General features: G+C 29.9%; 3 protein-coding genes and 1 pseudogene across 3 annotated transcripts; 1 reads left to right on the top strand and 3 right to left on the bottom strand.

Moving 5' to 3' along the window:
• Positions 1-393: 393 nt before the first annotated feature.
• On the bottom strand, positions 394-1717 carry LOC111037294. The gene is made up of 6 exons (XM_022319793.1): positions 1577-1717; positions 1437-1514; positions 1096-1361; positions 896-1029; positions 546-799; positions 394-477 (listed from the first exon to the last, which is right to left on the bottom strand). The coding sequence occupies exons 1-6, from the start codon at positions 1715-1717 to the stop codon at positions 394-396; spliced, it is 957 nt and encodes a 318-aa protein (XP_022175485.1).
• Positions 1718-3569: 1852 nt separating this feature from the next.
• LOC111037288 (putative nuclease HARBI1) lies at positions 3570-5192 on the top strand. Its single transcript, XM_022319781.1, has 4 exons — positions 3570-3746; positions 3837-3964; positions 4229-4418; positions 4551-5192. The coding sequence occupies exons 1-4, from the start codon at positions 3570-3572 to the stop codon at positions 5190-5192; spliced, it is 1137 nt and encodes a 378-aa protein (XP_022175473.1).
• Positions 5193-5856: 664 nt separating this feature from the next.
• On the bottom strand, positions 5857-9661 carry LOC111037282 (annotated as a pseudogene).
• Positions 9662-10497: 836 nt separating this feature from the next.
• On the bottom strand, positions 10498-12012 carry LOC111037275 (uncharacterized protein K02A2.6-like). Its single transcript, XM_022319755.1, has 2 exons — positions 11765-12012; positions 10498-11683 (listed from the first exon to the last, which is right to left on the bottom strand). Exons 1-2 carry the CDS (start codon positions 12010-12012, stop codon positions 10498-10500), a joined length of 1434 nt encoding a protein of 477 aa, XP_022175447.1.
• Between the last annotated feature and the right edge of the window lie 255 nt (positions 12013-12267).

The following is a 12267-nucleotide window of genomic DNA, read 5'->3' as shown; positions in this document are numbered from 1 at the left end:
ACAATGCCTCCGGTACAAGAGCCGTACATTGACAACACACATGTCAATTAAATGATAAATAATACGTAGGTAAAATCTTCTTACTTTAATATTTACACGGTATATTTCTACCAACATATCATGCAAATCTACACCTCCCATAAATGAGTTATATTCTGCAATAGATGTTGGTCTAGGAATATCAATATATTTCTTATCTGTAACAGACCATCTTTTTACCTTATTTATTGGACGTGGTCCTTGGTAGTTTGAAATTACATGGACAACTTTGTTGTCATACCATTTAGTGACCATTATATTATTAACTGTATCAACTTGACTGTCATGTGTTCCTCTACCTTTTGACTTTAGAGTTTTGTCATTTTCTAGTGCACATCCAGCAATTCTATTGGATCACACTGTTCCTATACCCAAAATTCCAGCAAATTGTAATTTACATTGTAAACTATGGGAATTGAACCAATTATCCATAGAAACCTAAGTAATAAATAGTTATAAATTCTAAAACTTTCAGAACAGCATAAAAAAATAAATAAAAATCATACTTTGTAATTTTGATGCTTAGGAATACTATCAACTAAACGCATAACTACATCTCCGCTAATTCCAAGTCCATGTTGTGATGGAGGTAGAGTACCTTTTCCAACATAAATTTCAAAGTCATGAACTAATCCATTTGACGAAGCAAGAGCAAACATTTTTATACCCCATTTATGGGGTTTGTTTTTATTATATTGCTTCATCATTGAACGCCCTTTAAATGGAATTATTATTTCATCTATAGCTGTGTATTCTTCAACTTGAATTTTTTTCATATTTTCAGGTATTGCATTTATAAAAGGGCGTACTTTAAATAATTTATCATGGTCCGGATGCTCTCTTGGAAGCATTTTACTGTTATCATTAAAATGTATATTTGATCTCAAACAATAAAATCGATTTCTGGACATGGCATCAGAAACTGTTGTAAAACGAGTCTGTTTAGCCCAAAACATCCGGTACGAAGGCATTTTTATAATACTCATGTACCTATTTTAAAAAAATAATAATAATAGTTAAAAAGTAAAATTTAAAAAATAAGTAAATAGTTATTACATTTGGATTCCTAAGAATTGTTCAATTTCTTCTGGTGAAGTAGCTACACATTTTCCACATTTTTCAATTGAGTATAAATTTGTTTGCTCAGATATGTGGCGAATCATATTGTTATCGACAAATATTTTGAAATATTCAAATGGAGACAATAAACTATAAGGAGGATTCGGTAAATCACCTTTCCATGTAGTTTCTATATTATTCCAAGGTACCTGACCTAACCTATAAATTAAGTATGCAAAAGCAGTTTCTTTTACCTTTTCCCACTTGGGAATTTTAATTGTTTGATCATTTAAATTTTCCGTTTCAGGGATTTCAAAAATGTCATTGATATTTATGACATTTTCTAATATTTCTAAATCATTTGATATAACTTCATCTATGTTTTCATTAATACCAAGTTCTACATTACTGTTAACCTATGAATAATTATGTTTAATAACATTTAACATGCAATTTATTGATATCTAAATAAAATTACTTCAGGTTCATTAGGAATTGTTGACAATATTTCATCTAAATTTTCATAATTAATATCTTCACCTTCATCGAATTCTTCAATGTCTGACACGTCTCCATTTAATAGTTCGGCAATATCATCATCTTTTAACCCTCGATTCATTATTTAAAAATGTGTAAGCTAGAAACTAAAAAATAAATAATTTTATATCAATTTATAACAAAATAAATAGTACATGATTCCTAAAAGAATCACTGGGAATGCATGGTACATAACAATAATTTGTCAAAAAATATTTACATCCCAATGATTATTAATGGAATCATGTAATTTACGAAACCACTGTAAATCAACCGAACAACTTTTACACACATTATCAAGTTACTCAGTTAGAAAAACTTATTTTATAATCGAAAATATTTTTTTTATAGTCAATAATATAATTTTACTTACTGTATGACAAGATATATATTGCGTTATTTTCGTTACAACGTGTTTCGAAATTTGAACATAAACAATTGATAATTAATGTGATAAACGGTCAGTAATCATCATAACCAGTGTTACCATTAGAAAGAGTGAAAAAAGTTCTATGAATAAACATACAGTATAATATTTAATAGCTCTTTGAAAAATTATTAAAAATCGTTAAAATACGTGATTCCTAAAGTTTCCTAGGAAATTTGGGACCTTATCCGGTAATAAAACTATTAGAATATAATGTAAAAATACAAAAAGAAAACGAATAGCTACTCCACATAAAAATCATGTTAAATTATTTAAAGAATAATAATAATTAATTTACTCATAGTTGTATATTAATGTAATTTAATTATAGGTTTATAATAGTGATTGGAGTTTTTCAAGCCGTACAATCGCAAAATTCGTCATACAATGTCTCAACGATTCCGCACGAGAGTGGGATTTACTTTGAAAATCGAGGTTCACTATGATTAACTAATTAGGATTGGAAATTATTGATATATATTAATTTAGATAATTATAATAACAGGCATATAGAAACTATTAATTTTTATAACAAAACAGTTAACATTTGCGAAAATCTACAAAAAGAGCATCCCGAAATATTTAATACTACGTGCGGTAATTTTGCATTAACCTTCTCGTCATTGTTACAAGAAACTAATAGAAAAAGGTCCAACATGTTACAGTCCATAGACGTGGAAGAAATAAATAAACGCGAAAAAATGGGGCTAATTAATATGATAGGACACATTCAGAAAATATTATTCGGAACATTCGACGACGAGTATGGGAAAATGTATAATACGCAAATAAGGGAGCTTCAAAATAGTAGAGTGGGCATGCTATAAATAGTTGATAAGAAAACTAGCATATTAAAATTAACCAATAGTGCATTTAAAGATGCACAAGGAATGGAAATCCAAATAAAGAGTTTAAACATAACATGCCATAATTTAGAAACCAGTTTAAGACGTGTATGGTATCAAGTAGATATGTTGGAGATACGAACGACTATAACAAATTTAATAACATCATTATTATTTATTATTGTTACTCCAACAATTATAGCGTTTTCGATTTTACGCACTTTTTGCACTCAGTGCGCACTGAGTGCAAAAACGTATTCGATTTGACCAATATTCTGTGAACTAGTGGAGTGTTTTGTATTCGATTTGATTGCAGTGCAACACTCGTGTGCACTCAGTGCGCACTTTCTGCACCGCTGATTTTGTCAGTGGAATAATTGCACTTTATAATTACGAACCGCTTTTCTCCATAAGGGGGCACATTGTTATCTAATTTCCTATTTATCATATTATTATCATATTATCATATTTTTTATTTATAACTAATAATAATAAACTATAGTTATTATTAATATGGTTTTTAATAAGTAGTAAACCTAATCCCTATATTTTAAATAGGTACTAGGTAGTGATTAACTTTGTAATTTGTATGTCTTTATAGTGCTTACTGCTTACCTTTAGTATTTATAATATTTTGTTTACCTCACAATCAAAAGTTTAGTATGGATCATAAAATTTCTATATTGGTGAGTTCGGGAATTTTATCATCATCATCTTCTTCCGACTCGTCTGACGATGAACAACGGTTAGGCATTATATTTTCTAATGACAATGTTCATTCAAAACCAAAAATCAAAGATTTTGTGGAAAAGGTTGTGCACAAATTTACTGATGATGAAGTATGACCTATTAGACTACCTACTTACCAGTATTTTCATAAATAATTGTAATACATACAATATTATATGATTCTAATTTTATCTTTTTAGTTTAAGAGGAATTTTAGACTTTCCCGTGTTACAGCGTACAAAATAATTTCTGATTTTGAATTGAGTAATTTTTATCCAAAATACACTTCAGGAAAAAAAACAGTATCGGCCGAAGCACATATGCTGATGTTTCTATGGAAAGTTACAAAATTTATTTTATAAATATTGATCTATTCTAAATATACAGGGGTGGTCAAATGGGAGATAGATCTCTCCATGACCCTTTTTACAATATTTATGATAACTTATATTTAGATATAAAATGATAACCATATAATATATTTTTAATGATCTATTATACCACCATAATCATTTGACTACCACTGTAAATATAAATACATATAGTATCAGTTCTTTGTATTGTTTTATTAATTTAGTTATTTTTATATTAGGTTTGCTGGCAATAAAACAGTTATTAGAATAACAGCTCAGGTGTTTAATTGTAGTGAATCGACATGTTTTCATGTAATCGAAAGAGCAATGGATTTTTTACTAAATATTATGCCTAATATTATTAAAATGCCCAATACAAACGAGGAAAAAAAAGAAACATCCAATGAATTTAAGAAGATACCTTCATTGGTTATGAATAACTAATTAATGTTAATAACAATAATTTCAGTAGATACAATTTAAATGTTGTGGTGAATGCTATATAATCTTAAACATAAATCCTCCAAGTGTAGCCATTACAATTTAAATGCTTTATTTTAGATTGCTGGTATACCAAACATTCTTGGTGCTATAGATGGTTCATATATTAGCATAAGGAAACCCAAACATAACATTCGATCTACATATGTCAATAGGCACCATGACTGTTCTATAACACTTCAAGCTATTTGTGATGTTAAGAAAAAATTTCTTGATGTTTTCACTGGGACCCCTGGAAAAATGCATCATGCTCGGATTCTACAAATGTCATTTATTTATAAAGACCAATATTTGTATCAAGTGTGTGGATCCAAGTATCATATATTAGCTGATTCTGCTTACCCTTTGGAAAAGAATATAATAACCCCGAATAGAGATTATGGTAATCTTACTGTTACCGAAAAACAATTTAATAAAAATCATTCTAAAACAAGAGTAGTTATAGAAAACACTTTCGGCCTTTTAAAGGAGTGTTTTCGTCATTTATTAAAATTTGATTTTGCATTGACTGAAAAAGATGCCAATTTTGTACTGGCTTGTTGTGTTTTACACAATATGTGTTCAGAGGAAGATGATTTTATAACTACAGAACTACCACAAGAAGAACCTCAAAATATAACATTAGCAGATTTAAATCCAAGATCTTTAGATGCCCGTACAAAAGGAATGGCAAAGCGCCAAATATTATCAAACTCATTGTAATTCATACATTTAATAGGAATGACACTTGTTTTATTATTAAATAAAGAAATCATGAGTTAACTTATGTAGACAATTTAAATAGTTAACGTACTAACATTTCACTTATTATTTAAAATAGCTTTAAGCAAGTACATTTTTTCATTATGGCGCTTTTCACGGTCTAGTTCTGTTTGTTTTTTATTTTCTTCCTTTTCTTTGTGCATAGCAATTAAAAAATCTGTAACAGAAGTTTTAACTTTTTTGTTCGGTACGTTTGGTACATCTTTCGGTGCAATAATGACGTCTTTTATTATTCGTTTAAGTCCAGAACTCGATGTACCTTTAAAATAAAAAAATAAATATAAATTACTTTTAAAAACTTAATTTTTTTTAACACTCATCAAAATGCGATATCTATCATGTTTCAGTTTTTTTAATAACTTACCAACTTGGACAGCTGGCTCAATAGAGTCGTCCAATGAAGCAATTTTTGCAAACTCATCATCGACCATACTATAGTTAGGAGAAGATCCAGTAGTGTTATTATTTTTGGTTTATGTTTTATTTCTTTTCAAAACTGTTTTGTATCTATTTTCTATTTGCACCTCTGCGAATGAGTAGTTAAATTTGTCTTCAATGTCATGTTTAATTTTTACCCACATACACTTTTTATTTTTAAATTTTTTCATCGGACCAATTTGTTCCATATATTGATGGTAACATTCCAACATAAAACTTGTATTTTCATCTGTCCAAGCACTTTTTGTAATATTCTCTGTAAACACAATATAATGTATAGTCACAGAAGTCAAACATATATATGCATAATGTAAAATAAAAACCTGTTAACGGCGATGCATTACTTGCAAGCAAGTTATTATTACTTTCTTTACTGTTTTGAGCCACAGACCTATTGAAGAATTACACAATTATAAGAATATTAAAATTCAAAATAACTTACACAGAGATTTCTTTAGTTAATTCATTACCTATTCAATAATAATATATTAATTATTAGTTATTACCTTTGTAAACCTGCGTCTTCAATATCGTCTAATGTATGAGATCTATACCAGTAGCACAAAATAAAAGTAATATATATTACAATATTTTTTAAATTGGAGGAAATATTAATTACTCAATATTACTTTTTTGTGGTGTCGGTGCGTTGGCAAACATGATGTGTACTTGTTTCAAAAATTTGAAAGTATTTAGGACAAATCTATACAATGTAAATAAATAAAAATATTAGTAACTAATGCCGTAAACAAGAAATAAAAATGCATTGTGGTTGTCAATGAAATTGAATTCAAGAGCCCTAGCAATATGGATACAAAAAACTTCACAATCATCCTTTTTCAGTACACGAGTACACCAACTATTTAAATTATACACCAGGTATGCACCTCTAAATGACTCTATCATAATAGGCTTTATGCCTTTATGTGACATATAAAGCTCTGATTACTAATCTGATATAACATAATAAATTAATTGGGATCGATGATTAATAATAATTTAAAACTCTACCTGCTTATGAAAACTACTTACGTCAAATGTTTCAACATCGGAATCGGATGACATTCTATACTGTTTGACTGTTGTAACTTGTAAGTGTTTATTCCTCTAACAAAATGTAAAAAAATTTACAAATATACAAATTATTAAAATTATACCAATGCTATAAATAGTATTATAAATATTAAATACTAAATAGTATTCATTAATGATTATACCTATTTCCAAAATCCGGTAATTGTATTTCTTTCCATGTCAACATATTTTGTTTTCCATGATTACACTTATTTGTATTCGGTTTATTAAAAACTAGTGCAACACTCGCGTAGTGGTAGTGGAATTTCCGTGCACACTATTTTGTCAAATCGAAAACTCTATTAGTATTCGAAACGGACATGGTAGGTGAAATAATATCAGCAGCACAGAATGGTATTATACATTCAGGTATAATAACCACACGAGAACTAAGGATGCAACTGCGGGACATACTAATAAGTCTGCCCGGGCAGTTAAAATTACCTTTCGATGTAAATTCTATATCACCATATGAATTAAGTAAAACATCAAAATTGGCTATAGTTTATATGAATAGAACTCTCGTATTCGAGTTAATAATTCCATTACTAAACCCAGTAGAGCTAATACTATACCACATAATACCACTACCAGTACGTAGGGCAAAACTATATATGCATCTCACACCCGAATTCAAATACATGGCCATTTCAAAAACACACGAGTATTATTTAACGTGTGCGCCACAGCTGTACTTACCTTGGAGGCTCGTGAACAGCAATGACTCGTGCTCTGTCGAGGATGAGGTTACCACAATATTAAAATAAATAATACAACAATTCAGAAATGTGAATAATAACAAGTACTAATATTTTTAACCCTACGCATAATAACAAATATAATAGTATACATTAATAATATAAGGAACGAATCGCGGAAAAAAAAGTCCCGGTAAAAAAAGTCCCACACTAGGAAAAAAAGTCCCGATGAATATATAAATACATAAAAAGTCATATAATATCATAAAAAATGTTAATTACTTACAATTTATTACAATAATAAAGAGTCAATAATAAGTAAGTCAAATAAAAGTAAATAATAATAATACAATTAAAGTACCAATATAATTATAATAATAATGCTATAAAAATGTTATATTATAATTAAGTACACCTCTTTCTTATATTATGACTTACGGTTGTTAAAAAATCTAAAACACCGATATTCCCTATTTATATTGCCTATTTGTATACATAAATTTTGCAGCCGTTTTTCTGCTGTCCGAGTTTGCCCTAGTTTTTTAACAGTTTTCGAATCTCCTACAGCATCTAAAGCTAATTTCGCTTCATCTGCGGAAATTTCCATTTTTATTTTCCTAATTAGTTTCCAAATAGTTGGATGTTTATGTCCACATAGCTTTGAAAATCGGTTATTCCATCCTTCAGTCATATTGTTTGTTCGATGCCCCCCTACTAAAGTGGCATTATGTACATTCCACGAGGCAGGTGAAAATATAGGTGGAATTTTTCTAAAATGCAAGGTAGAAGCTGAACCTACACGCCTATAGGTACCATTTACATAATAAGAATCAAAATAAGTTAAAAGGTCTTCTGCATCTGGAGGCATTATTTCTTTTAGACATGTCATTCCGTCCAGTACTTTATCCTGTGGTAGGAAAGCTAATCCATCAATCATGCCGCAATATTTTCGAAAATATTAAATTATCTTCTTTATAAATCCCAGACAAACCAAGTTTCTGAATTTTTCTATGTGTCGATTGACACAAATGATAAAAACATCCGTTAATCGTAATATGAGTTCCAAAAATATTTTTTGCAGCATTTATGACTGCTAATTCAAAATCTAAATGTAAAAATTTCGGATCTGGGTTCAAGTCACGATCTTGACATTCTTTTAATAAAATACTAAATATTTTTTCATATGTAGATTGACTATTTTCCTGCAGAATGCAATATACTGATGTCACAAATGCGGAATTTATTTGTACACGAATAACGTATAATTGCTTGAAAAATTCGGGAGCGAGGCCAAAATTTCCGTCGACAAACCAGGTATCAGATTTGGCCAATAACGACAAATAGTTATCATTGGCGAACATTAAAATTCTATCATCAGAATTTGGGGCATTATCATACAGCAAAAATCTTTCATTTCCATATTCCCGATACTCTCCTAGTAAAAATAAATTATTCCTAAATTAAAAATATATGTGTAAAAAATAAAATTTATATTTTAATGACTATGTGAAAAATATTAAATTTAATAAAATAATCAACTGGAGAGTGCCTAGGTTAAGGCGTTAAGCTACGTTTAGTATAAAAATTACTTTTAAAAATTTACAATATTATTTACCTTCAATAATAATTATTTCGTTTCCACAAGTAGGTTTAGGTGGATCATTACATGCTCTGTGGTTTCTAATTGTTCTTTTAAGATATTCTTCTTTTGGCAATTCAGTGAGTATACTTCGGGGTACGTTTGATACCACTTCCGCGGAAATTTGAACAGGTAAATCGTTTGTTAGCTTAGCTTTTTCCATCATTAAATTTTTTATTTTAGTCGCAGAAATAAGATTTTCATTTGATTCATGCACATGATCGTTATTTACAGAAATCAAAGTTGGCTTAGCTATGTTCAAATTAGTTTTCAAAAAACATTTACACTTCATAGAGCTGTTTTTTGAACACCTCCAACGAAGAAAATTAGAGCATTCTTTATGGAAATTGTACAAAAATCCCTTATGCGCAACCTGAGGGTATTTTTTGTTAGAATTTATTAACTCCAACTCCATTTTATATACTGCGAAAAAATATAAAATTTAAAAACAAACGTATAAACGAAATTACGAAACGTCAATTATTACGATGTCATCCAAAAGACTGGCAACAGTCTCATTACCTATATATGACTGTGTGTGATGTTCGGAAATGGGGAATTTTCTATAGTGCGGTCGACGAAAAGTAGGCCGCGATCGTCACGCGCCTAACGGCCGTTTTTCGTAAATCCAGGGGTTCTACGTTTGGGAGTACTATTATTATTATTTTTTTTTTTTTTACTATAAACGTTAGTACATTATACGATTTGAAATTATATTAGGCGGGAAAACGTTTGGAGACCCATGCCGTAAAACGGCCGGTAGGCGCGTGACGATCTCGGCCTACTTTTCGTCGACCGCACTATAGTGTACCAATTAATATAGGATCAAAATATATGGCTTATGATAGTTATTATGGTAGATAACAAATATATTTGATACCTATCAATACATTACACACTAAAATAAGTACAAAGTACAACTGTACAACTGCAGTATAAGAATAAGTATTTTGGTATTTGTTATATTTAAAGTTCAACCGTTATACTAAATAATTAATACAACCCTTTTAAAGCATAATGATTCTTTATTATAATTCACAACTGTTACCTATGCTCTTATATCGTAGCATGCCATAGACATAATCCTTAAGATCTACTACAATCATGTAATTCTGTTATCATATAACTGTGTGTCATTGTGACCAACATTACAACTCAAACACTACATTTCCTCCTCACTAAATAAAAATAATACAAATAGACCTATTTATAAAAATATTTAAACAAGTATACAATACATTTTTTTTTTTTAAATTATAAATGATACAGAACATATATATATATAAATATAATGTAATTACAAACACACCATTGGAATACATTTTTTTTTTTTAATTAATTACTACAAAGACATATTTATCTTACATAGGTATACATATAGAAAGTAAAATAATAATTATAAATCTAAACGATTAGGTGCTTTAATTACTCTGCCACTCTTCCTAACCAAATTCTCACATCCTATATTATCATCATTCTCATCTTGTTCATGTAAGACCTCCTCACTACCAATAGTTCTCTCCTCAATAGATTTTTCTGCCTTATCATCCTCCTCACTATACGGTAACTGATTTAATAATACTGTTTGTTCTATTTGACCACTAGGATTCTTACACTGCCTGTCAATTATTTGATTTAGATGTCTCTTCACAACATTATTATCTAAAGTTTTAATTAAGTAAGTTACCGGTGATAATTTTTTCCACACATTACCCGGTATCCACTTATTTCCTGGGCTATAATTCTTACACATTATGCTATCTCCAACTTCATAACTCTTAACTCTACCCCCTCTATAATTCTTTTTAGCATTTTCCAAACTTTTATTATATTTATGTTTAGCAAAAGGTACTAATCTATCAAGTGATGTATTTAAAGGCCTGCCTAAATGCAACTCCGCTGGGCTAACTCCAGTCGCACAATGTTTAGTACTATTATATGATAAAACAAAATTACAAATATTAGTATCCATGTCAGTATTTTTAGCACATTTCTTTAAGAATTGTTTAAAAGTTTTAACTGTATTCTCCGCTGCCCCATTCGAAGAAGGGTTGTATGGTGGGGTTCTAATATGAAATACACCATTTTTGCTAAGGAATTCACTCATCTCGGTAGAACGTAGAGAAGATCCATTGTCTGTAACCAATTTTTCAGGAATGCCCCATAACGAAAAATACTCCTTTAATATTTTAATAGTCATTGCAGTAGTGATATTAGGCATATATCTCACAAAAACCCATTTCGAATAAGCATAAATTAAAATAACAAACATCCTGCCATCTACTGGTCCCAAAAAGTCTAAGTGTACCCGTTTTGAATGGCCCTCAGGCCAAGGCCAACTATGTAGAATACTCTTAGGTGGGTTGTTACTGTTAGCTAAACATGAAGTACAACTTTTAGTCATATTCTCAATATCATTGTCAATGCCTGTCCACCAAATATATGACCTAGCTAAAGATTTCATTTTCACTATACCCATATGAGTGTGATGTAACTCATTCAACAATTCTTGTCTGAACTTATTTGGAATGACTAATCTATGGCCCCAAAGGAGACACCCTTGTTCAACAGTAAGCTCCTTCCTTCGATTAAAATATGGTATCAATTGGTCCTCAACATTTTTAATTTTGTCCGGCCAATTTCCACTCTAAACTCTTAAAAACACTTCTCTCAATATTTTATCTTTTTTTACTTCCATACAAATGTCCAAATCTACAATCGTTTTGACATTGGTAGTAATCAGATTAATATAAAATTTATCACATTCAACATCATTAATAGAATCTGTTCCACTTACTGGCAATCTAGATAATGCGTCCGCATTACCATTGTCAATCCCTTTAATGAATTCTATTTTATACGAATAACCTGATAAAAATACAGCGTAGCGTTGCAATCTGTGAGCAGCCATAGTTGGTATGCCTTTTTTTTCACCAAAAATGCTAATTAAAGGCTTATGGTCTGTTTTTAAAATAAACTTCCTACCATATACATATTGATGAAAGTATTTTACTGCAAAAACTAATGCTAAAGCTTCTTTATCAATCTGGGCATATCTTTTCTCACACTCTGTCAATGTACGAGAAGCGAAAGCTATTGGCTTTTCAGTGCCATCGGAAAATCTATGAGATAGGACTGCTCCCAGACCCACAGGGCTAGCATCACA

The sequence above is a fragment of the Myzus persicae genome, unplaced genomic scaffold (assembly GCF_001856785.1).
Source record: "Myzus persicae strain clone G006 unplaced genomic scaffold, MPER_G0061.0, whole genome shotgun sequence".
In the NCBI taxonomy this organism is placed as follows: Eukaryota; Metazoa; Arthropoda; class Insecta; order Hemiptera; family Aphididae; genus Myzus; species Myzus persicae.
Note: the sequence above shows the minus strand (reverse complement) of the source record. Positions and strands in the feature narration are given on the sequence as shown.